This window comes from Rhamphochromis sp. 'chilingali' (assembly GCF_963969265.1).
Source record: "Rhamphochromis sp. 'chilingali' genome assembly, chromosome: 7".
Classification (NCBI taxonomy): Eukaryota; Metazoa; Chordata; class Actinopteri; order Cichliformes; family Cichlidae; genus Rhamphochromis; species Rhamphochromis sp. 'chilingali'.
The window spans coordinates 8685588-8711641 of NC_137934.1; the positions used below are offsets into that span (position 1 = coordinate 8685588).

The 26054-nt window shown below is 41.0% G+C and overlaps 2 protein-coding genes across 4 annotated transcripts in view; one reads left to right on the forward strand and one right to left on the reverse strand.

The window, feature by feature from the left end:
- ccdc146 (coiled-coil domain containing 146) overlaps positions 1–19998 on the forward strand; it is a 63353-nt gene extending 43355 nt beyond the window's left edge. The window contains exons 17-23 of one of the 2 annotated variants that reach the window (XM_080887203.1): positions 569–717; positions 814–1042; positions 12007–12117; positions 12209–12346; positions 13843–13968; positions 16316–16438; positions 19258–19990. In XM_080887203.1, the coding sequence (XP_080743329.1) occupies positions 569–717; positions 814–1042; positions 12007–12117; positions 12209–12346; positions 13843–13968; positions 16316–16438; positions 19258–19455 (1074 nt within the window). In that variant the 3' untranslated portion in view covers positions 19456–19990. Of the gene's footprint in view, positions 1–568; positions 718–813; positions 1043–12006; positions 12118–12208; positions 12347–13842; positions 13969–16315; positions 16439–19257 lie in introns of both variants that reach the window. The other variant, XM_080887204.1, reaches the window with a different exon arrangement.
- Positions 19999–20126: 128 nt separating this feature from the next.
- The window catches only part of gsap (gamma-secretase activating protein), a 69888-nt gene continuing 63960 nt past the window's right edge, over positions 20127–26054 (reverse strand). For both annotated transcript variants that reach the window (XM_080887206.1, XM_080887207.1), the window contains 3 exons: positions 25825–25929; positions 24440–24536; positions 20127–24256 (listed from right to left, as the gene is read on the reverse strand). In XM_080887206.1, coding sequence (XP_080743332.1) covers positions 24156–24256; positions 24440–24536; positions 25825–25929 — 303 coding nt within the window. In that variant the 3' untranslated portion in view covers positions 20127–24155. The remainder of the gene's footprint in view (positions 24257–24439; positions 24537–25824; positions 25930–26054) is intronic.

The window sequence follows — 26054 nt, forward strand, 5'->3', positions numbered from 1 at the left end:
TGACCAGTGGATAACAGTGATGTGCTTTTAAAAATGACCTGGGGTTTTTTAGCTTTTCGGTTAGTCTTACTTCTGGTCTTTGTTCTGGTCTTCCCTGTTTGTTTTTGTTAGATTTCGCTCCAATTGTGTGCACCACCTGTTATTTAGCTTCATTTTGCCAGCTTGTCCCGTCACTTCCAAAAGTCAAACATTCCAGCCGTTTTCTTGAGTTCCTGGTGTTTTCTCCTTTTTAAACTTCCTCTTCTTGCGAATGTTTCGAGGACACTGACTAAATGGTCTGTGCTTGACCATGGCCTGTTCTGCATTTCTCTCCATCACACTAAAGGACAACACAAGTATCTAAGGAAAGGGCAAACATGGAAGAAATACTTTAAAAGAATGAATACATAAAATGTACTGTATTAAATCTGATACGTCCAAAGTTCTGTCGCACTGAACCCCACTGACCATTAAAAAAAAAAAAAATTAGAACAGACTTTTCTGAGGGTCATTAAGTGCTTTGTACCGATCTTGTTTCTGATGCTGTGAACATGCTTATTACTTTCTCTTTCTCTCTGACTTGTTGTAGGCTGCCGGGAAGCAGTGCCGGATAAATCAGGAGTGTGAGGACAACAAACTGGACCTAATGAAGCTCACACAAATGATCAGCCATCAGCAGGAGACTCTGCTGGAAATAAACAAGAATCACAAAACTGCCATACAGCGGCGCAACTTCCTGTATGTTCATAGCTTAAAGCTCAAGTAATGGCTACCCGAATGCTTACATATTGACCTAAAGCTCGTATATACTATATGCACTTCTCAAATCTACAGAGGAATCCAGCTCCTGGAACATGAAGAGATTTTGTGTAACTACTATGAGAAGGTGAACATCCAGGAGGCAGCTATCACTAAAAGAAACTCGATTCTGGAGGCCCTGGAGAAGGACATGAGAGACTTGGAGTTAGCGATTAATGAGGAGAAGAGGAAGATAGACCTGAAGAAGAAAGATGTACTCCTCAAGAGGAAACTGGAGGAGGAGATTACAATGCTCCAAATAGAGGTAGAAAAACATTAGATAAACCTACACACTCATCCTCACACAGACGGTTAACAGTCCGTCCACAAAGGAAGCAATTACACCAAACTTGTGGAAATGCATACTAATTACCTGAGAAGTTATAGAGTAGGAGGAAAAATGTGTCTACTTATTGCATGCTTAACAGGTTTTGAGAATGCAAGATTTCTATGAAGATGTAGAAATCCTTCATTAAACTCATTTTTCTTGTGTAAACAGTGCTGACAGTGTTCCGGCAACAGTCTCACAACACCCACTTCTCTTTTCTTACTGCCTTCTTTTATTCCTTATTAACAAGAAATGAAAACTGGAAATGCATCATACTGTACAGTTCAAGACATTTTTGCATTGCCTAATGTTAGAGCCACCCATAAGGCATATACTCTTGAATGAGCACTGCATCCTATAAAATGTCCCTGCGCTTTCCATAGTGGCATTTTGCTAATATAGCCACTAATTGGTGCCTGAGGTGCAATATGCTGCTGCCCACATTTCTCCAACAGTGCAACCATGACTATATCATGAAATGACTTTGCTTCGTGGACTCAAAATCCTCTCTGAATGTAGTTAAACCTGCCAGCTAGCATGAAAAAAAAAGAGATGCTGTGAAAGTACAGATTTTCCTGAGAATCTTCTGGCACATGTGGTGTCTGTAGGTGTGTTCGCGTTAGCATGCCTGGTCCATCTGCAAACCAGGGACTTTCTTCAACAGCACTTCCATGCGTTGTCCAGCTAGGTGTGTGTGTTCCCATTACTCCTTGTCATAAAAATAATATACGCGATTTATTTTTTATCCGTAGAGGTCTGAGGGAGTGTATGACTGCGGGTGTATGTGAGTTGAATGGTGTCAGATTTTACAGATTATTGCTCAACTTTTACTGTCTCTATCAAGCCAGGGGAACTCCAGCAAGAACAGCTAAGTGCAGTGCTTTAGAATAAAACCCATAGAGCAGTGGAGACACTCAGAACATCACTAATGAGCAGGTCCTTGTTTTGAAACACGTTCAGCATTTTATCTCACAAAGAGACTTCTGAATTACTCTAGTAAACATGCTGTGTGGGAAGGCTTTCGCTTTACTTTAATGACAGGACTCAGTGCTCATTAAAGTGTAAACATTCGTAGTTTGACCATAATCAAGACTGATTATGCTTGAGAGGTGTCTGCTTGGACAAACTAGTGGAAGAAGGCATGCATCTATTCACAATTTAAAACAAAACATTTTGAAATAGCCACACAAGGGATGAAGATTGGGGGGAATTTTCTTCCCTATTGTCAGATGAGAGCCTCATTTTGCTGAGCAGATCTTAATGGAGGGAAATTTTAAGGATGGACACTTGCCAAATAAAGTTCAAGACACACACGGATACTCAGAAAGAAGATAAGTATCTAAAACAAAGGGGAAAAACCCAAACGATAACACTGTGCACACAGAGACGAAGAGAAATTTGAAACAGACACACAAACATGCACCGAGTTCCCCTTCCAGCAGCTACATCATGGGATTGGGTGTGTTACCTCTCTGGATCAGAGTGATTGGCTTACAGTTACTGCTGGACCAGACGTATGTTATCCGAGTCTTATGCTCTTTTGGATGAACATAACGTTGGATAAGACTTCAGCGTGTGCTGCTCATTTGAAAAACACCCCTCTCCTTTTTGTCCATCTGTTTACTCCTTCTGTTGTTTATGTTTGCTACAGGGAGCCCTGATGATGCCATCTTTTTGCTTTCACTCATGTTTCATTAGTTTCTTTACTCTTTCCCACACTTTGTTTTCAACAAAATTCCTGAATTTTATTGTTTCCACCAGGATTTTTCTTTCACTTGTGTTCACAACTTCAGCCTTTTGTTATGTTCTTCTTCCTCACACAAACTAACTATATATTTGGATATTTTCATCGATGTTAGGTCTCTGACTCTGAGGATTGCAGGGCAGCTTGCCTGGTCTATTTGGGCTAGACTGAAATAGCTCAGCAACAGTTGGACTTATTAAAACTTCATACATATTTTCATGAGGCCCAGAGCACAAATCCTGCTGACTTTACCTTGACCGGTACCATCAGGTTGGCAGTTCTGGTTGTTAGTACAGTTTAATTCTGAACATTGTGTCTAAAACATATCTGACTTTCACTTTTAGCACTTTTAGGACAGGGAAGTTGATCTGGATCTTTTTGTTATTCCACTGCTGTTTCAACATGGTGTTTATCCTATAAATATTCTTGCTGACTGTAAAGCAGTTGCCTAATCAATTACATCATAATTTCCTACAAACTTGAATTCTGAATGTTCTTATTAAACTTGATGAATTGCAGTTATGCGCTTGGGCTGTTGTCACTGGCATCCTGCTGTTAGAATGCCTGCCTATGAAGGGCTGTTCTGAAAAAAAAATGATATGCACAGTTTGGAAGTTTTGCTGGAGATGCTATAATCGACCAATAGAGAGGAACGGCCCCTCTTCTGTGCAGACAGACCAACCCTGACCTGACTATCATTCACACTTAAAACCTGTGACCAGCACATTACAGAGCAGGCTTATTTTCACACATTTATTGAGTCAGAACCAAAACTCCAAAAGTTTGCTGCTGATGTTAATAGGTGGAACCAGCTTCCTCTCTCCCTGTCCAAAGATTTGCTAATGTTTGTACAAGAGCGTGACGCCCTGCAGGTGAGCAGAAAACAAAAATCACACCCTGGGTGTATCTAACTGAGAAAACAGGACACTGTCTGCTCATAGGTTAGCATATGTCAATCACAAGGTAGCCACACTGTAATGCATACCCTTCTATCTCATGTATTTTACTTAAAATGGGTCCATCATTTTACAAAACAAACTTTATTGTATCAAATAAGATTTGAAAATAGCAAGTGAGACCAATAAAGTGTTTCCTGAGGTCATTGATATGGTTTAAAAACACACATGCTACTTGATGGCAGATGCAGACACTAATATCCATCTTTCATATACAGTCTATGTTTGATTCCCAAGTTATTGAACAAATACTGTTTCCTTTAGTCTCAGCTGTACTTTTGCTCTTTAGCAAATGTTAACATGCTAACATATTGAAGTAAGATGAGAAACATTGTAGCATAACACCATTTTAGCAATGTTAATATGAGCATTTTAGCTGAAAGCCTTGCTGTAGCTGAGCACACATCCTCACAAAGCTGCTGCCGTGGCTATAGACTAGCTTTATCACGTTTGAATAGATGTGGTTCTCCTGAAACTTTTAGTATCAACAGTTATCTCCTTAATTAGTTTATCAGTCTATGTTTGTTCCTCTCTCTTGCCATTCAGCCACCCAGTTATTTAATACTTCTCCCTCTCATCTGTGTGTAAACAGCAAATCATTTTCTAAATTACAGTTTTCACTCGTACAGCCGTCTAGCTCCCCCGGGTACAAAAAAGTGAATCATGGGGGTCTCTACTTTTGCAGGAGGCTCACCAGCTCAATTCATTCTCCCTGCAAATTCATTCTCTATGCGAATTCAATCTCCATGCAACTGCCTTGCTGTTGATTTATCATATATATTGTGTATTTGTATTCATCTGTGACCAGTTTATCTGTTCATTGCAGACAGACCCCCCCCCCCCCCTTTCCTTTGATGGGAAATTTTGACAAAGATAGATTGGGCCATCTGTGAAACTATTGAAGTTCAATATACTCTGAGGCTTCCATTTGCTCTGAGGAATTTTAATTGCAGCAAAATAAACAGAGGTTGGGGTCGGAATCTAAATTTGCTGCTTGTTTATGAGATGCGGGCGCGTCGACGTCTCAAACGCGTACAGGTGCACACGCATCAGTGCGCACACCGAGATCTGCGCAGCGTTTGTGAAATCTAAATGTCGATGAACAAACAGTCATCTAATGACTGGTTACACTTCTGTTATGCACGGTTGCATGAGCAATCCCACAGACATACAAAGACACAGTCAGTTGTGGATTTATAATAGGGTGGAGCTGGTGACAGATAGCACTGTCCCTATAGTGGTGAGTCATATTCTGTCCCTCTTAAATCTTCATCCAATGTGTCTGGAACCTATTACTACTGGGAAACCCTTTGGCAAAAAAATCGCTTTGACAGTATGTGTGTGGAAGTTCATGTATATTGGATGGCGGGAACAGGTAGAGAGCAAAAGGAGCAAGAAATAACTCTCAACTTTGTACAAGTTCTGAAAAGAAAAGTCATATGATACACAAAGATGAGTTGTGAAGCAAGTACTGAACTACCGTGGCTCAGGGGGTTGGGAAGCGTATCTGTAACTGGAAGGTCGCCGGTTCGATCCCCGGGCTCTCTGTCCTGGTCGTTGTGTCCTTGGGCAAGACACTTTACCCTACCGCCTACTGGTGTTGGCCAGAGGGGCCGATGGCGATATGGCAGCCTCGCCTCTGTCAGTCTGCCCCAGGGCAGCTGTGGCTACAACCGTAGCTTGCCTCCACCAGTGTGTGAATGTGAGAGTGAATGAATAGTGGCATTGTAAAGCGCTTTGGGTGCCTTGAAAAGCGCTATATAAATCCAATCCATTATTATTATTATTAAAATCAAGCAACGACAAGGTATAAATCAAACGGGCACATAAACAGAATAATGTAGTGAGGGTGAATCCACTTTCTGTGAGTGCATAAGTGGAGAGAAGTGTGTTCACGTTAAATCAAACACTCGTGAATGTGAGAGAGGTAAATCACAATCAAGTTTTATCAGTTCACGTCAATACCATTGAAATTCATGAGGTAATTAGACTGAAATGCAGCTTTAATGTAACTGCTCCATAACTTAGTTCCTTAGTTTAAAGTGTTTTAACGTCTAGGTCTGGATTTTTAGTCTCTTGATTGTAGTATTACTTCCCAGTACTTATTAGTTTTGATATCTATGTTTCTACTTTTTCATAGCCAGGCTGTCCTAGTCCCATGTCTGTTTTGTCCTTGGTGTGTCATATGTGAAGTTCACCTTTCTGTCTGCCATCTGTTTAGTTACTTCCTGTCTTGCTTTGGTGGTCTTTTTACCCTCTGTGCTTTCATCCATCCATCCATCCATTCGCTTCCGCTTATCCTTTTCAGGGGCGTGGGGGGCGCTGGAGCCCATCCCAGCTGTCATAGGGCGAGAGGCAGGGTACACCCTGGACAGGTCGCCAGTCTGTCGCAGGGCCAACACACAGGGACAGACAACCATTCACACTCACATTCATTCGCACATTCACACCTAGTGACAATTTGGATTATCCAATCAACCTATCCCCACAAGCTGCATGTCTTTGGACGGTGGGAGGAAGCCGGAGTACCTGTGCTTTCATGTCTAGCTTAATTCCCTTTGTCTCATCTTCCCTGATTATCTGGGTTCCTTGATGTCCCAGTGTCGTGGCCTTCGCTAAGTTAAGCCAGCTTCCTGTGACTTCCTGTTTCATTGTGATAACTGTTGTCTTCTGTGACTTGTGTTCATGTATGTAGTTTTTGTAGTTTTGCCTCTGTCTCCCATTCTTTGTGCCTCGTTCCCTCTTGCTGTGTGCCCTGTATGTTCCGTGTTTCCCATGTGATTTCTTAGTTAGCAAATTCCTACTGTCTGCCCAGGTTAAGTTCCTTTGTTTTTTTTATCCGCATGAGCCCATCAATAAAGTTGCATTTTGAGTTCAGCGCTGCTTCAGAGTCGTGTATATTTGGTTCTAATCTTGTCAGCCACACAGGAACACATGACACAGCCCCCATGAAATGCCACTCTTGAGAGTTGGGATGTAGGTTAAATGTATTTCCGGTACAGCGATACAATAATTCAGCAGTGACATATTTTTGTGGAACCATCACGAAGTTAATTCATGGATCAAACAACAGATTACCAGTCACAGTTTCTCCATCTGTTTTCCAGACACAATGAAAAACCCAAATTCTTTCAGTACAAATTAAATGCTTTTTGCTTCTTTTGTGTCGTTACAATGTTATCAGGTACACGCCACTTTATTTAGTTGGTTTTGCTTGTGGTTAAACTGTGGGGTCATTAATTCTAAATAACCAGTGATTATTTTAAGTTATGTATGGTTTTGCTTCACCCTAGTTGCCTTTCTATAGCCTGAGGTTGTCTGCAGGCCTAACCCATACTTTATAACCATTGGTACATCTCACAGTGGAAAGCTGGGGCTTTTTCGTTGTCAGCCTTCAAGGCTGTGGAATGACTTGCCTGATAAATGCATGCTGGCAGAGTTTGAATCGTCTTGTAAATCTCCTGTCAAAATGTACATCTGGCTTTTATTTCTTCCTTCCTAGTTGCATTATGTGACCTGGTCAATGTGGTGGCTATATTTCTTCATTTTGATTTCATTGTTTAGACATTTCAAAAAAAAAAAAGAGAGAGAGAGACAAGAAAAAATCTCCTCTATTTGACATTGTTTTTAGTTGTAACTTGTGCTTGGTCCTCATAAATATATAAATTCCTTTGAGCTGCTCTACTCCCATATTTTTCTAATTACCCTTACATCATCGTATTATATTAATATGATTTTAACTTGCTGACCTTTATGCTTTACTGGTCTGTTCCTTTGTCTCTTATCTAATTACAAGGCTTTTTGAAGACCAATTTGTGGACGTTGTATATAAATAAGGTCATTATTTGTTTTTTTTATGGTTACACTTTCAGGATTTCAGTGTAGCATCTATTATGAAGCTTTTTAAGCCATCATGTTAATTTCAACCTGAGCTGAAATTATGTAAATGATATGCTAATGGTAGGCTGCTCGGATGCTGTCATATCTACAATGTTTTACTGCAGTCATGAGCCAAGAAAGCAGCTATTATTTGCGACTGTCAGATGAAGAATACAGAGGCAGGCAAGCAGGCAGAACAGAGACAGATGAATACAAAGGGAGAGACGTACGTCAGTGTGTATACGGCTAGAAGGAAGAGGACGGCTATAAAAATGCCACAAGAGAGGGCACTACAGAGAAAAAAGAAGATTGATTGAAGAGTGGGGAGAGGAGAGGGAGGGTATCAAAGACACACTTTGTGCCATCCATCATGTACTGTTTAAGTGACTTAGGGTGGTTACATATGAGGGTGCAACACAGATTAATCAGTCAAGTCAGAATCGAGTACATATTTGTCGCAGTCGGAATTTGACAACTAAAGAAGTTCATTTAAAGCTCTGAGATTAAAAAAACATTTCTTGAGTAAAAAACTTTTCTTTCATTCTTTCATTCAGGACATTTTTACAGATTAGCTTGGTTGTTTGCTGTGACTTGTGGTGTATGTGCTGATTTTTTTCAATATTATTGTTGTGATTCCTGGGTTTTGATAGTTAGTTCTTTTCTGTTTACTTTCTTTGTCATTTCTTGTTCTCAGTTATTCTTGACTATTACTTGAAATTTCAATGTTTACTTCAGCCATACATCTTTCCCTGTATCACCAAGTCAGTTCACCATAGTAAATCCAGGTAATGGAAACATATCCTGTGATATGAGCAATGCAAAGTCTCAGATGCAGTGGTGTAAAGCATGGACCTACTATATTAATAAAGTTTAGCCTATTTGAAAGCAGGAAGAAAAACTAGCAAAAATGCTCATTGTGTAAAATAACAGCTGTATCCATTTCACAGCTCCACAACGAGATAATTTGATGTTATTTTTATTATTGATTGTTTTTCCATTAGTCTGTCGTGGTAGCATCCTGCAGACCAGCATGGCTCTCAGTCTGCTGATGGACACTTTCTGTGCTTGCTTGGCCATGGGGTCTCCTGAAGCAGTAGACATCAGAGAGACTGTGGCTTTAGCACTTGTGGAAGCAAAAGCTCAGTTGTGAGAGGACTCCATGGGAGGCCGCAGAAGAGGACTGTCAGCAGGTCTCTATGAAGAAAAGCAGGGCTTTTATGTGTTTATCATGAGTTACTATGGTGATACAGCCAGATAAAAAAGAGCCTTAAAGCTTGGTACAGTTCACTGACTCATTAATATCGCTTTATAATACACCCCTCAGTAATCAGTGTGCATTTAACAACTCTAATTGGACCTCTTGGTGAAATTATTCCCAATAAACACAAAATACTGATTAGTACAAAGACATTGCATCCATGAAACAAAATGCAATAGGCTGTAATAGCATCCAGCTTGCTGACAATGCGAACGCAATACTCTGTATTCTGCCTCTGTAGCCATATAGCTGTTTCTTGATTCTGACTATCTGTGTTTTATAATCCCCCAAGTCTTCTTTTTCACTTCAGTAAAAGTAACTGTTGTTAATTATTTATTAGCTCCAACTCTTAACACGATCAGCTCAGCACTGAGAAAAAGTGCACAGAAACCCCACCACCAATCTAGTGCTTTGTAGACTGTCTCATTGTGGATTCATCTCATGTAAAAAAAATCAAGCTTAACCCAGCAGTCAGGATCCTGCCAGTGTAGCCATCAACCATTTCCAGTTGTACAAATCCATTCTCTCTTTTTTTGCAGTGGAGTAATTTCAATTAAAGTAAAAGTCGTCCAGCATTTATTAGCTCCAATTCCGACATGATCTGCTGAGCTCAGTTGCAATTGTTTAAAGCAGACAAAGAACTTGAGCATAATAATACTTCTGAAACGCTATTTGGCATTGGGTACTATGCGGTACTATATACTGCAATTAAGCACTTTATTTTAAGGTTTGTTTGAGAAGCCTGACATCAGAATTGATGGATTTCTAAGTCTTACTTCAGCTCGTATTCCCTCTAGACGATTTGGTGACCTTCATTTGCATGTCGAGCAGGGAACAGAATCAGATTTGTTGCTTAATTTCAGCTTTCAGATGATGTAATCACGTATTCAACTCCTCATACCACGAACAGGCTTTTGTTGTCAGTCATATTCTCTGTGAGAAGTGCACATATCCCGGGTCCCTCTTGGTCAGCCCCAGTTCCTGTTTCTCAGCATCTCTTGTCTTTTTAATTCTGCCTTTCTTGTCTGCTTTCACATCCTATCGCATCTCCTTTTTCTGACTCTGGCCTTTCTTTTGCTCCTTCTCACTTTATCTTCCTCTGTCTGTCAGCCTTTTATCACTTTCTCCAAGTACATTTCCTCCACTCTTATCTCTGTCTTTGCTTTTCAGTAACTTTAACCCAGCTCACACCTTGGCTTATCACATGACAGCTTTAATACTAAGTTAAAACCTGACTCATATGACAGTAGGCTTTTTAATAGGCTGATCACCCATGTCTGTTTTAATCAGACTCGCTGCCCAACTATAGGAGAGAGGCTTCATTAATCCCATCTATGAAGGACGGAATCATCACGTTGTTCCGGACTGTCTTTCTTCGCTCACATTAGATGCAGGCGCATCAACCTACACTGCTGCATATATCCACACACAAACACACACACCTGTATACTCAGTATGGTTGAATGGACTGAAGCTGATGTTTCATAAGGCAGGTCATGTCAGGTCAGACCGCCTCTGTACTTTATTCCACGTGTTCTTTTTCTCTCTTCAACTCTTCTCTCTTTACTTCGCACTGTATAATCAATCACTTCTTCTTCTTTTATATTTGCTTCAGTGTCCCCAGGCATCTATTAATATTTCTCATGTATTTTCCTTTTTCTGTCTTCTATCAACTGATCGCAGTTTTTTTTTTTTTCATTGTTCCTATTTTCTGCTTACATTCATTTTATGTTGCCTGTCATGGCTCCTTGATCAGCTGAGATTCATATTTTTATTTATTTATATATATATATCTTACCTTTATCTTGCTTTGGATTTATATTAACTTCACTGTTACGATACTACAGCTTTCTTAAATGCCCATTTCCATCTCTAGCCCCCGCTGAGGTTAGGTGGGCACCTGAGTTACTATTTATCTTTGTCTTCATAATCAGAACAGCCTTTTTCTCATGAAGTTGACTGACCAGTCGTAGGTTTGAGGTAACATTGTGTCTTTATGATTTTGTTTGGTTCCTGGCTTGATCCCTCTTTATGTGGAGTTTGCATGTTTTCTCTGTACCTGCGTGTGTTTCCTCCGGGTCCTCTGGACTATGGATGTAAGATGCATAAAGTGCTATGGCATTCATGTAAAATGCTTTGAGTGCTCAGTAACAAGTGCGTAATATTTTCTCCTGAATTCAGTCTGGTTTATTTGGTATTTTCCTAAACTTTCCACTGTAATTTTTAATTCTTGTTAGCCTTTTTCTCCCTACCAGACTTTATGACATTGCTGCATTTCATGGTGCATTTCCAGTCCTGCATGTTACTGGAATAGCGTTAAACCAGTGGCACTGTGTGTCCATGTGGACTAGACCAGAAAAGCAAAGCAGGCACCCATTCATTATTCTTAGACAGGTCAAAACTTTAATTAATGTTCTATATGTTAATTTTCTGTCATTCATTTAAGCACTTTGTAGGTCATGTGCACTTCTTTTTTTTTTACTCTGGCAAACCTCTAACTCCGTCTCCACTCGCTAATTGCAGCTGTTTCAGAATGAGCATTAGCTAAAGGCATTGATCGAACATGCCTGCCCTGCCCCTTCACTTAACTTTAACGCCTTGTCATCCTGTCTGCTTCTGAGCCTTTTGCCTCATCTTCTTAGTGTGTTTTTTTCCTTTTGTGTGTATCCTTGCCTCCCCTTTTATTTCTGCTGTCTTTGGGGATGTCAGAAAATAAAAACTAAATTAAAAAAACAGGCCCTTGGAGGGATGTTGTAGCTTTTTAAACTGTGGTTTCTCTTATCACAGTTTGCCACTGGCTTGTCATGTAGCAGGAAGTAGCTTCCATGTAGGCACTATGTTTAGCAAAAAAAAGCCCTTAAATCCCCAGTGCAACGAGTACCTTCCATCCATGGAGAACAAAGCACTCAGACACACACAGACTAATTCTAGATCCTTACTTTGTATTTTCCAGTTATTTACCTTTGGAAATTACTAGATACAAGTGACAATAGCTTATTGACTTCTGCCACAGTCAATTTGTTGTCTGTTTTCGTCTGTAATTCTCTTATTTTCTGTCTCTCAGCTGTCAGAAGCCAGGGACAAGACACTTGAGGGTGTGAAGCGAAAAGTTGATTACAAAGAGCTAAAGGGCAAAGACCTATCAACGGCAGAACTGGCCAAGAAAATTGAACAGGTACGCGACACTTTTAAAACACTACTTTGTTGGAAACGTTTTCAAAGGGAATACAAAAAAGGTGTGTCTCCGCTCTGTCTCTGCACTGTAGCTTGAGGTGAATCTAGCTGAGCGCGAGAGGCAGTTGCTGGAAAAAGAACTCCTGGTGGACCAGGTGACCCGGCTCTCAAAGCCACTCAGCGAGCAAGCTGACAACTGCCAAGAGGACAGACTCTCACTGGCAAAGAAGGTAGACTCTTGTATATACATAGAGAAGAAGCTCTGCTCATATAGACACACATAGGGTGATACAGAGACAAACACACACACTCCCACACAATACAATATACTCTCAGATACAGAGAAACATATTATTCACCCGTTATCTGCAGCGTGGTCTTTTATCTCTCTCTTTGTCTCCCTCACAAACACACTGACGCATTGTTTGAGGAGCATGTGCAGCCCATGTGAGGAGCGTGCAGAGTGAGCATTTGGGAGTTCACTGAGCATTACAGTTTCTTTACACTCCCACTTGCTCTTCTTTTCCTCTTCGGCTATAAATACCCTCATCAAAAGCTAGTGGAACAAGCTTCATAGCCCATAATCATTTGTAGAAATAAGTCCCAGTAGCACTGAAAGGAATTTAATTTGAAATGAAGAAAATCTTGAGCTCAAATGTCCTCACACGGTAGACAGGCAACTACTCTAGTTGCAGTTTACATCCTTGCTTGAAGACCTTAAGGGGATCTATTAGGCGGAGCACAGAGATTAGTGTCATTCATTCAGCATTCATCCAAATGTGAAATAAGGTCAACGGTCCTGGGTGGTTTTGCAGAACATCATAGTGTCACATTGTAGTTAACCTAAAAGACCATCTCTTCATCATTTGTCATCTCCTCAGACAGTGCTGTTAAATTTTGTTAAAACCAGTCTATTAATTCTTAAGTGAAGGACACGTGATATTTGACCACCAACTTCTCATCAGTTCATCCTCGAGTCAAACTAACTAGATTTAATGAAATTCCCTCCAGGTGTACTGGGATGTTGCGTTCCCAAGAACGTGAGAGTAAAATTCCTTTGCTAAGTAAACGTTAACATGAGAAAATCTTGGGGTGTCATGTATAACTGTATGGCATGCAAGGCAGGACCCAAACGCAGGACTTTGAGTAGCTCCTTTGCTGTGACTACTTAAACATAAGAGCACTAAAAAAGGAAAACTCAGAAACAAGAAACTAGGAACAAAAAAATAGAAATAAACAACTAGACATTTACCACTAAGAGTTAACAAGGGAAATGAGGGAAACATGGAAACACACAGCAAACGGGGACGGCATGGCAATGATCAGAGCAAAACCACTGAAGCAAGGAGCACAAGAGTCCAAAACAAAGACCTAGCAGTTCAGAAGGCAGAAGGTGTGCCCTGCAGCAGAGATGGCCCATTACAGGCCCGCTACCTGGCCAATAGCGCAGACGAAGGAGCTCTGCAGGATGACCTTGTGGTCCAGAAACTTAGAAACACTGGGTCACAGACCCAGTACGATGACATGGGGATTTCTAATTGGTGATGTTTGAAAGTTAAAGAGGAAATTCATGAGGTCTCAGTGACCCTGTTGTTTGATCAACAATGAAAATCAGTTTTAGTTTAAACTGGTTTACTTGGATCTCTGAGAATAGGACAAATGATCTGAAAACATTATCCCAGAATGATCTACTCTGTGCCTCTGTCTATGTGTTCTCTGCTTCCAGCTGAATGAGCTCCGAACTAACATAATCAACACCAACCACCGTATGATGGCCATTTCTGCAGAACTTTCCATGAAGCAAGCTGCTGCTTTATCTCTACAACAACAGATCAAAGAGAAGGAGCTACAGGTCAGGGGGGGACACATGTAGCCACAACAAAGGGATCCAGAAATCTACACCGAGCTCTTGGATGTGCAACTCCACAGTTGCACATCCAACTGGTTTTCCCATTATTTTTATTTCTACTCACTGATCACGATCGAAGGGAGCACTGGCTCATCGTATCCAGTCTCAAAACAACTCAAGATTTCATAACTAGACCTTACTCATGGGTGACAATGTCCATCTTTTATTAGGAATCTGTGGAATCAACATCTAGCAGTTCAATATTTACAGAATTTATGTATGCTTTAAACTATGGCTTTATAGTATGTTGGTTTATATAATTGCTTGGCTAACAAAAGGTTGACGGTTCAATTCCAACTAAACATTACAAATTTTGGGAGGTATATTATTGCAGGTGCCTGGTTTGAAACTGCCAAATCAAATCAACTGAATCAGACAGAACATAAAAGTTTATTGTCTATAGCCTTATCTTGCCTATGTCCTTAGAATAACCTTACGTCTTTGTAACTGAACCTCATAGATGACCAGGTTGCTCTTCTGAAAAGAATCTATGAGAAAAATATTTAGCAGGAAGAAAATGCCTGAATAGATGGACGTATTTACACATTTGAAATGTGTAAATACACCTGGTGAGCCACTTTAATTATTATTTCATTCCCTTTCAGCAATTATTCATATTTTAGACCAAAGAAGGAGGTTTTCAATCAGGCTAACTGCAAGCTAAGTACTAACAAGTAGCAGCTAGCATTACAGTGTATTCTGTAACTATAGCAACCAAAGAGGCTTATTACATTCATTTTTACACTTCCATTAAGGGTAAGTAATGTGTATGTAGTGGCTCTGACTAACAGTAGCTTGATTATTGGTTTATTTATGAACTGCTGCTGTTGGTCATAATTTGGCTAAATCAGTCTCTACATGTTCACCAGGTAGAGGTTAGTGTGAGTTCAACAAATGTAGAACAAAAAGCTAAAAAAGTGAGAATACTACAGAAAGCATACTCTTTTTTTATAGTAAATATTTGATCACATTATACATAAGGTTGCTGCGATAGCCATCAGGACATTGTGGACTGCTACTTTGAAACCTCAACTTGACCATTTGATCATCAACATCTTGTCTACTCTAATGTATCTATTTTAGTAAAAATGGTAGCGCGGTTTACAAAATGAGCAACATGTCGTATAAAATAGGAATTGAAATTTGAAACGGAGTCCATAAATTATTTAAGAAAGTGTTTATTGAGGTCTTACTAATGAGTGAAAACAGTGTGTACTGAAGATGGAAGGACTCCTTTGAGGAGCTCCTAATTGAGGAAAATGTGAGAGAACGGACAAATTGGAGGAAAGTTTGTGAATCAGGAAATGCAGAGGATTAGTAAGGATGAAATAAGGGCAGCTATGAAGAGGATGAAGAGTCCTGATAACCTACCTGTGGAGGTGAGGAGTGGACTTTCTGCCCAGATTGTTCAACACGATCCTGGAGCGTGAGAGGATGCCTGGGGATGTGTACTGGTACCGCTTTTCAAGAACAAGGGTGATGTGCAGAGGCGTAGTAACTAAAGAGTGTAGTCACTAATGAGCTGCCAGGCAGAAGGAGGACGACTGCAGAGACGATTCATGGGTGTAGTGAAGGAGGACACGCAGAGGGTGGGTGTGACAGAGAAGAATGCTAGAGATAGGGTGAGATATATAGAGATGATCTACCGTGTGACCGCTAAAGGAAGCAGCCGAAGTCGGAAGCCATTTACTGAGATCATAGATCGCTTCAGGGTCATTTTCTTACAAATTTCATGAGAACTGGACTTTTTTTGGGGGGGGGGACGATTACAAGAGTCACTCCCTGCTGGCAATTAGAATGCAAGTTTAAGGCACTTCTTCACAGGCTTTACTTTTCATACATGCTTTAGTGACTCAGCAATCAGTCCATTATCATAATTAGTATAATTGTTGAGCTTAAGTATGAAAATAATGAGGCACCATCGCGTTATTCAACCAAGAAATGCTGAAAATCAGAAACTGGTCTCAACAGAAACCCCACTGCTGTGTTTCTCAGTAAAAAATAAATAAATAAACAGGTAAAAATGACTGGATTTCCCTCATGCCTTCTATATATTTCAGGAGATTTGTGTTAATAACCTGAAGAATCCCTGCAGTTGTCTGCCTGCAGTGCACCGCAGACACAGCTAGAAGCAGAAAATGCCAAGGCTTAATTTTGCCTGGATTCTGACACTAATACAACCATCTGTTTTTGGGTGCAGCTTAAATTGAATCAGGCCAGGAGAGTGCAGAGTGGACAAAGTGAAAGGAATACAAAGTGAATGTTCCTTCCATTTGTCCTGTGTTTCCAGATGGACAAGAGCCAGCGGCGGCTGGAGCAGGGCCTGTCACCATACCCTGAGAAAGAGGAGGAGTGGAGGAAGATGCTCCAGGACAAGAAGAGGAGACAGAGGGACAAAGAGGAGAAAGAGAGGGTAAAGAAACACACAAGACTCACAAAGATCACTGGTCAGAAATTGATTAGAGCACTGAGGGACAAGAAAAGAAGATAGAGTGGCAAAGAGAAGAGTGCAGCAGGGACACATTGCAGGGGCAGGAGTCGATTAAGACTCTCCAGAGCAAAAAGGCTGTGAGTGAAAGCGTGAGCGAGAGCTACCCACGCACAGACTCGAACTAGAATCTGCAAAAAAACAGGAAATGACAGGCTGAACGGGCGACAAACAAAACTAGCGGCTGTCTACACAAAGAAGGAGCACATACACAGATCAGCTCTGTCTGAAACCAGTCCAGCTGCCTGCAGCCATTTGTTTTCTCCCCTTTTTATTATAGCTACTGATCAAAAAGGACACCACAGTAAATTGCAAGCACATAGCCAAAACAAGTAACAGCAAGGAACCTGCAGATGTGGAAATATTAGTGTATCTGAAGAATTTTGGAGGGGTGTCATTGTTAGTTTTGCATTTTAAACTTCTTAAAATGTCTGCAGATATTTCTTCTTGTTTATTTTGTGGCAGTTTCTGATATGTTTTTCGCGGTCAGAGCCATTATTTCTCGCTTTGCGTGCCCTCCTCAGATCACACGCCAGCGGATAAACTTTATGCATGAGAAAATCGCCATCTCTTTGAAGTGTCCGTGAGATTTAGGCACAGTTAATTTGCATGCTGTGGTGTGGTGAAAGTCAAAGAGAGGACTGGAGTGTCGTGAGGATGCGTGTTCACTTGAACTTGATTTTTTTTTTCTCTTTTTTTCTCAGCAGGAGCTCGCCATCGTTACAAATATATCCATCAGCCACAATAGGATCAAATCAATTTTGTCAGCCTCTTAACAGTTTCAGTGACTAGTTTTTAACACAGTATGCAAAAAACTTTTAAGGTCATGTGTCATTAACTCGAGCCGGAGGCTCACTAATAACACATTAACTCTTGTTGTTTAATCTGTACACAGACCCATATATAAAATTGAACTTTTTTGTGCTTTTTTCTGTTTAGCTAATAAGGTCACAGTAACAAGAAAACAGTAAGTAGCTGTGTGGTGATAAACAGTCACAGCATGCACCGTAAATCCTCCCCCCTCACAAAAAAAAAGCGAAATAAATCTGTCCAAGTGTCCTTGAGCGAAGCAGCAGACCCCCAAAAGCTCGTGATATGTAAAATGTAAGCAGCTTTAAAGGAAATAGCTCCAAATATATGCACAAGCATTTGCACAATTTGTTGTTTTACCAGTCTGCATTTACTCATAGAAGTACTATGGGGTGAACACAGTACTATACCTAAACTAAGCCAACTCTCATTTCTTTATGTTTTGTTGGGAAAATGGGAAAAAGGTGCAGCGATTTATTAAAAAGTGTCTGAACCCTCTTAGGCAGCTTGCTTGTCTTTTCTTTAAGTAGTCTTCAGGAATAGTTCTCCAGGCTTCTTGAAGGACATTCGGGGCTATGTTTAGGTAATGAGGTAATGTTGATGTCCGGGCTCTGCGGATGCCAATGCATGACTGATAGTGTTTTTATGTAGGTATGTATCCAGTGTGTTTCCAATCATTTTCAAAATGGAAAAATGAAACTAGCTAATCAGATGCTCTCCAGATCATATTGCATGGTGAATCACAGTATGACTGTACTGATCTGCTTTCACCTGATTTCACCAAGACTCCCAACGCCACTGGCTGAAATGCAGCCCCAAACCATAACAGAGCCTCCGCTGTGCTTTACAGATGACCTCTCTCCTGCCCTTCTCCAAACACACTGGGGATTTAAACAGGTTTTGGCATAACTTTGAAAGTGTGGAGAACTGTTACTTAAGACTGCTTTAAAAAGAAAAAGTTACAAGAAAAAATGCAAAGAAATGATGATTGGCTCAAGAAGAAAGAAGAAGAAAGAATGCTGCTTTGATAAGGGTGTTTGATAAGAAGTAAGGGTGGCATATTTTTATAGGAAGGTAGGTAAACTGGTCTAAATTCCTCACTGCTCTCCACACATCAGTGCTCCAAGATGCAGCTATTCCTTTTTCTTTTTATTATACCTACTGTTATAAATATGATTAAAGGAGAGGTAAAGAAAGTTGTTAATAGCTTGTATATCAAAGTGACTTCCCCTAAATCCATGGTTTGGTTCACACACTGTGTGCCAGGGTGCACAGATTGCCTCATGTCAGCTGTAGTATCTGATTTAAGATGAAATTGAGCAAACCAAAATGACTGTACTTTAGTCAGCACGACCACCTTTATACTCAAACAGGCAGGCCTTGCTTTGTTCTTTTCAGTTACACAACATTCCTTTTGGTTTTTGTCATTTGAGGAAAAGTTCACAGGAACGTGCACTCAGTGATCCAGCGGAGGCTGTCAACCTCATTAATAACCAGAAATGTGGATCGTTTTTTTCTTGATATTTTTTTTGTTTAAAAAATTGAATAAATCATAATATAATGAGTAAAATTTAAAAAAAAATTGTAATAATTGCAAGTGCTGCTGTTCTCAGGATTTAATCCAAAATATGAAATTCTGCACACGTCGTGTTTGTTTTCAATCACTGGAGGTATAATATGAAGAAAAACAGGAGGAAAAAAACACAAATTAAACTTTTAATCAGCTTTTTTGTCCCAAGCTCATGCACTCGACTGTTCATCTTTGGTTTTGCATTCATGCTGAGATATAAAAAAAAAATGCAGAACTGATTATTCCATTTACTTGATTAAAATTCAGGATAATCTGAAATTGAAGTATTTACTCCAAGGTCAAGCAATCTTACATCAAATATTAAAACTGCTTCTGGTACATTCTTGCGTGTGTGTGTGTGCAGCTTGCTGAGAAGGAGTGGAGGCAGTTACCTAATGGCGAGTACACCACAGCCGAAGCACGTCCCAACGCGTACATCCCGCTGAACGCTCAGCTGCCTCTGCCCAAACCCTACGGAGCCCAGGCCCCCTTCAAACCCTCCCAACCAGGGACCAACATGAGACACTTTCGCAAACCTGAGCTCAAATCCATAGAAATATAGAAGACATGTCTGTGGACAAGGACGACATATTGAACCATATGACTGTTCTGTTTTTATTGGCGTACTTCAGGCACACACACACTAAAGGAACATGTGTTTCATTGATTTGTGTTATTTATTTCCACACTCCTTCTTCCTGCTCTCACTAACATGTGCATGTCTGTGTGCTGGCTGCTCTGAGCTTGTTCTTGTGGCCTGCATCTGGTTGTAATTTTGGTTCCCTTACTGGCATTTGATTGTTTACAGTAAAGCTAAAAAGTAAAAGAGAGTGGAAGAGAGGACAAGGAGACTCAGTAATGTATTTCTGTATTCTTTTCTCCACCTAGCAAAAGCATCATCACACTTTTACCACCTTTCTCTAGAAGATAAATTCATTTCTCAGGGCCACTGGAATATTTCTACGTATTCTTCACTCTTGTTGTTTCATCCCTCATGCTTGTAATCTCCGAATAAATTGCAATGGGTTTAAGCTCTATGCAAGGCTGGGAGCGTCTCCTTTAATGCCTGAAATGATAAATGTAAATACGGTGAGGAAGCTCAAACACTGAAAGAGCATAGAGAATGACAAAGAGAGGGGAGAATTTAAATGAAGGGGGAAGGCAGCAGAGGAGAGTCAAAGGGATAAGAGAGGGGGATCTAAATTGGGTGTAGAGTTCAGAGTTGGTGACTAGTGATCGAAAACATAGTCAACTGCCTTTGAAACTAAAAAGTTACCAGAAGCTTTTTTCGATCTTTGAGATTAAAGCAGTTCTGGTATTAGCTTGTTTTGCAGATTCTAAGCATGTGACTGCCCTGAAAGGGTCTAAATTGGTTGCGGGTGCCAGACGGATGGTCTGAGTATTTCAGAAACTGCTGATTTTCTGGGATTTACCCACACAAGCCATCTCCAGGGTTTACAGACAGTTGTCCAAAAATGGGCAAAATGCCTTGTTGATGCTGGAGGTCAGAGTAAAAATGGACAGATTGGTGTGCAGAAGAGCATCTTGTAGCAGCAGAAGACCGCACTGGGCGCCACTCCTGTCAGCTAAGAAGAGCTACTCATGGGCTCACCAAAATTGTAAATAAAAGGCTGTTAAAAAAATAGGACACTTGGGATCCTTAGAACAAACTGAGCACTGTTTATTTGCCTCAGCCTACCTGAGTACCACTGCTGGAACGCTTCTTCCAGTTGCTCTCTTTAGGGGTCAGCAAAGAGGATCGTCTACATCAGCGATCCCCAACCTTTTTTGTGCCACGGACCGGTTTATGTTCAACAATGTTTTTACGGATCGGCCTTTAAGGTGTCATGGATAAATACAACAAAATAAAACCAGTAACAGAAGCAAAAAAATAAGATTTATTCATAACACATGGGAAAAGACCCAGGGAAACCAAGTTAACGAAAAACAATTTAAAAAAATAACGATAAAAACCCTGAAAACCATAAATTTCACACCCGAGCCTCAACTCTCGCCGCCCAGTACCAGATGACTCATGGACCAGTCCATGGCCCGGGGACTGCTGATCTCCCTAGCATCCTCCTGTGTCACACCAACCCTCCGCATGCCCTCCTTCACGACGTCCCATGAATTTTTTTCCTCCTGCCTGGAAGCTCTATCTTCAACATACTTTGCCCAATATATCTACTCTCCCCTCCAAATCATCTCAACCTTGCCTTTCTGGCTTTGTCCTCAAAGCGTTCAATATGAGCTGTCCTTCTGATGCACTCATTTCTAATCTTGTCCACTGTGGTCACTACCTGTAAAAATCTTAGCATCTTCTTACACCTCCAGCTTGTCAGCACCACCCTCTCAAAACTATACATTACAGCAGGTCTCACAACCATCTTGCAGACCTTCCCTTTCGCTTCATCTCCTCTCCCGCTGTCACACCTTTTTCCACCCATTCCCCCTGCCTGCACTCTCTTCTTCAGCTCTCTTTTGGATTCTCCGTTGCTTTTGATGTTTGACACCAGGTATTTCAACTTCCCTGCTTTCACTACTTCTCCTCCTCAAATCTTCACTGTTACACCAGTGTCCCTCTCAGTCACACACGTACTGTATACAGACTTTCATTCCTCATCTCTCCAGTTCATGCCTCCACCTGTCCAGTGTCTTTTCCACCTGTTCCCTACTGTCAGTATAAAAGCTTAAAAAAATGCTAAACAAGTGGTTTTGAGGAACTTGAACTCATTTGACAGGAAATGAATGGCATAAACCAGCTTTGCGCAACACTCTGCGTGAGTCAACTTCCGAAGGAGGTGACCTGCTGGTGTGATGTGTGTGTGATCATCCATCGCATGCTGACGCTGAGGGCTGTCAGATTAACTTAGCCCCAAACTGTTAGCTGACTACATAACACTGACTGCATAACAGAGTGCGATAGGGGCAATCAGGTGAGGAGTGATCACATTTAAAAGAGGAAATGCCCACAGGAGAAAGGACTGAAGGTGAAGCAGCAAAAGTGATGAAGCTGAAAGCTGCTAATAAAACATTGTGGGTTATGTAACGAAAAAGGGGGGGAAAAAGCTTGATGGGTGTGTTCCTGATTAAATGTGAGTCAGCGCGTGTGATGACTGACGCTGAGATTATTTCCTGACTTTACTGGAGGTCTGCTGAGCCTGTCCAAAACACTCAGATATTCTCGAGAATCAGAGCTCACTTCCACAGAGCCTTTCACGCTACAAATTATGTCACTGAAAGCAGACGTCTTTTCCTAATTTATCCCCGCGCTCCAAAAGTGCTAAGTTCATCCTGTCATCAAAATTCATTGGGAAGCAGTGCGCAGATCGCCTACCTCAAAGCTTGTGTCTCTGCCATGTTCTTTAAAAGTGAGGCAAAAAAAGACACCATTTAAAAAAGACAAAACATTTATTTACATTTCGGTGTAAACATGAGCGATTGAGAGATCCCTGTTTCCAGAGCACTGGTTTTGCAATCAAAGCACAACATGTAAATAATCTGTGGAATTCAGTGCTGGATGATGCGCAGGGTGCAAACATCCAGGCACTGAAAGGATTAGGAACATTTACAGCACGATTTTTCAAAGCACACGTCTGAACATGTGTGTGGAGGCAGACTCTTACTGCCTGTTATGGAGTGATTTTGTGTAAAGGTGCCTATGTTCTCTTTATTTTGGTTTGGTAACAGGAGCTATTAAGTGTTACAAACAATGAACATATAGATATGTAGTTGTGGTGTCAGAGAGACAAATCATTCTGCATAAATCAGCATTAAAGGGGAGCTATTATGCTAATTTCCAGCCTCATATTTTATATTATATTCTTGAATTTGGGATGAGTCACAGTTCTGAACAATAATAATTCCTTATAGTGGCCCTTTAAGAAGCTCTTTCGATTGGCTGCTCCATGTACACAAAAGGTTTGAACAGCAGATGGTTGGGGCTAAACCTATGTTCGCAAACTACTCTGATGGCTGAGTTCTAGTGATCTTTAATAATGTATACTTTGTTGATCCCCGTGGGGAAATTCCTTTCTGCATTTAACCCATTCGCTCAGTGAAGCAATGGGCAGCCATTGGGCGCCCGGGGAGCAGTGTGTAGGGACGGTAACTTGCTCAGGGGCCACCACTCTACCTACTGAGCTATCCCTGCCCCACAGGGCAGAAAGCAGGAAGTCCTGGTGTGGGGCCAGAGGCTCTCATAAAGGGGATCAGTGGGGGCCCAGTCTCTTTGAAGTGATTGGGCTGTGCATGGTAATAGTGGAGCTTACATGATGGTGACAGCAGAGGGCGCTTCCCATAGGGAGGATACTGAATGATGCTTGAAGGAGAACTGCATTTATACAAAGAATAGCCAATCACAGTGCTTAAAAAGTTCTGTTAATTTTCTTTTGTAAGTTGTATTTGAAATTCTGAATTTGAACTTGGAAACTGTCTGAGCTTTTGGCGCTTACAGAGAACTTGCACATATGCTGACTTAATCATTCGAAACTCCAGCCATGTTTGATGTGAGCATCCACCACTGTAACAGCACGTGCATGACAGACAATAAGGGAAAGCATAATAGGTCCACTTTAAAACCAGAGCAACTGACCACATCAAACCACAACCATCAAAGCTTTTGTCAGCATATAATCAAGTTGATGGGGTGCAGCAGCATTACAGGAAGCCCGGCAAGTTAAACAAGTGATTTATAATTACCATTCACAGCATTTGACATCAATGTTCATAAATTCTATGAAAGCAAGAAGAGAAGCTGAGGAGACGATGCCAATAACTGCCTGCAGTTTTCGATTTCAAAAAAAAAAAAGTTTCCCAAAGTTTAATTAAACCGTAAGTGAAGGTGTGCCCATGTTGGTTACTGTATTCTAATTTCTGCTGTTGCCAACAATTTGTTTGGTTTGCGTAAAGCTGCAGCTGTTCCTCGCACATCGCAACCCATCTCAGCTCTTTCCTGAAAAGCAAGTGGGAAAACTGGGGTGATGACTCTGCCTCCTATTCTGAGCATCTCCATCCATCTACCCCTCCGTCCCACCCTAATTCATCATCGCACAGTGAGAACTTGTTTATGTCTACGCCTCTGCCTTTCAATCCCGCCGCTCATTTTTCATCTCTCGCCCTCCCTCCTTCCATCATCCATCCATCCGTTACTTGTCCTCGAGGCCCCTTCGATGATGACTGGTCTCTCAAACACATTTTCCTCCCCATCTCTTTCCCTCTCAATCCATCCGCCCCGCGTCCCTCTCCACCTCTGCGCGTTTATCATTTTCTCTCGAAGCCCAGCAGAATTAGCGTCTGTTTCAGAGCCGTCTCCTCCACAAACCTGGCGTCCACGTTCTCCTGCTCCTCGAAGGGGTTCGGACCTGCTCGGAGTCAGAAAGAGACAGATTCTTATAGAAAACAGAACAGCAGACTTTGTGGTACAGAGTTGCTTTCTGGCCAGGCATGCACGCACACATGCACACACATTCTGTCTTAATCCTCGAAAGGCCTCTATCTAAACACAAAAGCGCGCACACATACACACACACACACACACACAATACCTTCTTCCTCTATATCAGAGAGTATTTTTGCCAGGTAGGTAAGAGGCACAAACTCAGGTCTGAAGCCAGGCTGGTCTGTGCCCATGAATGCAAGTCCCTAAGGAGGAAGGAAAATAAAAAGCACAACTTCAGGGTTTTTTTTATGCCTTATTTTTGAGAAAACAGTCAGACAAATCTGCAGCAAATCCAGAAACTGAGTCACCTTAGCTCTTCTCTAAGATAAACTTGGCTGCAGTTTAACTTTTAAGGCACCAACAGACTATCGCTGCACCAAATGTCACAGGCTCTCCACGCCTTCTCTGTGAGCCAATTAGCTGACTGAAACTTGGCGATAGCATCACATCCGACTAAATCAGTGGGTGACTGCTTTACCACGTTCAGTAATGATGTCTTTTTTTATGTCTGCGCAGAAACAAATAAACCAAAAAAAAAAAACTTTCTGGTAGTACTTTATTTTTAAAAAATGAGAAAAAGCATATTTTTCTGTATAATTATTTGATTAATATAACCATAAATAGACTTGTGGGTCTGAAAGATAACCTATGGACGCTCTAAATGCCTGTTCAGTGAGGGTTTATAATTGAAAAGACCATGCCTTAAGCATTGAAAACATTGGGAACACTAAAAACTACTGATTAAGAACATACAGTCATGGTGAAAAGGAAGTACACCTCTCTCAGTTCTAAGGTTTTAGACAGGAGGCGGTAAAAATAACCTCAGATGACTGACAACATGGCATTGTTTATTGTTCCAGTGTTGCTTCAGTTCATGGAGGTTTATGGGCATCCATTCATGCACAGGTCCAACCACAGCATTTCAATCTGAGTGAGGCCTGATCTTTGACTGAGCAACAGCAACACTTGTAGATTTGCACTTGTGTGCTTGTGATCACTGCTCCGTTGCATGAAGCTAAAGCTTAGTCCAAACTGGACTCTAGAACACTTTGGTATACAGAGGATTCGTAGTTCAATCAGTGGCCACAAGGTACCGAGGTTCGGCAGCTGCAAAATTAGCCCAAAGCTACATAAAATTAAACAGAATTCAACTTCTCCCTACTGACCCTTAGCAAGAGTCTATATTTATGTTCAAAAACCCACAAAATTGATGGTATTTCCATAAAGTAAAGGTCAACACCACCCTGTTAGCACATTCGCTTTGAAGCATAAAACAACAGCCTTACATAGCTCCTGGGATGGTTATATATTCCCATTTTTGGAGGATTTAAAAATAATGCATTTATTATCAAAAACAAATGGTGGCACATTCCAGTGCAAACATTTCTCTCAGTTTTCTGTTTTTTAAATGCCTGAATAACTTTCTAAAAATGTCTGTGAGATTAGGGTGTGTATGAGAGTTGGCATGTGTGATACACTCTTCTGTGTTACCTTATTTTTGTTGTGTTTCTCCAGCAGAGTCTTGACATAATCTCTGGAGATTGAAGCAGAACTGACAGGATGATCCCACATGTGGTAGATCCTCTTCACCATAGGCTACGCATACACACAGACACACACACATAACCGAGTTTATATTTTAGGCATGTAGTTCATGCTGTCAAAATAAAAAATATCCCTGGAGCTTATGAACACCTGTCCCTTTCTATTTTGCCAACTGG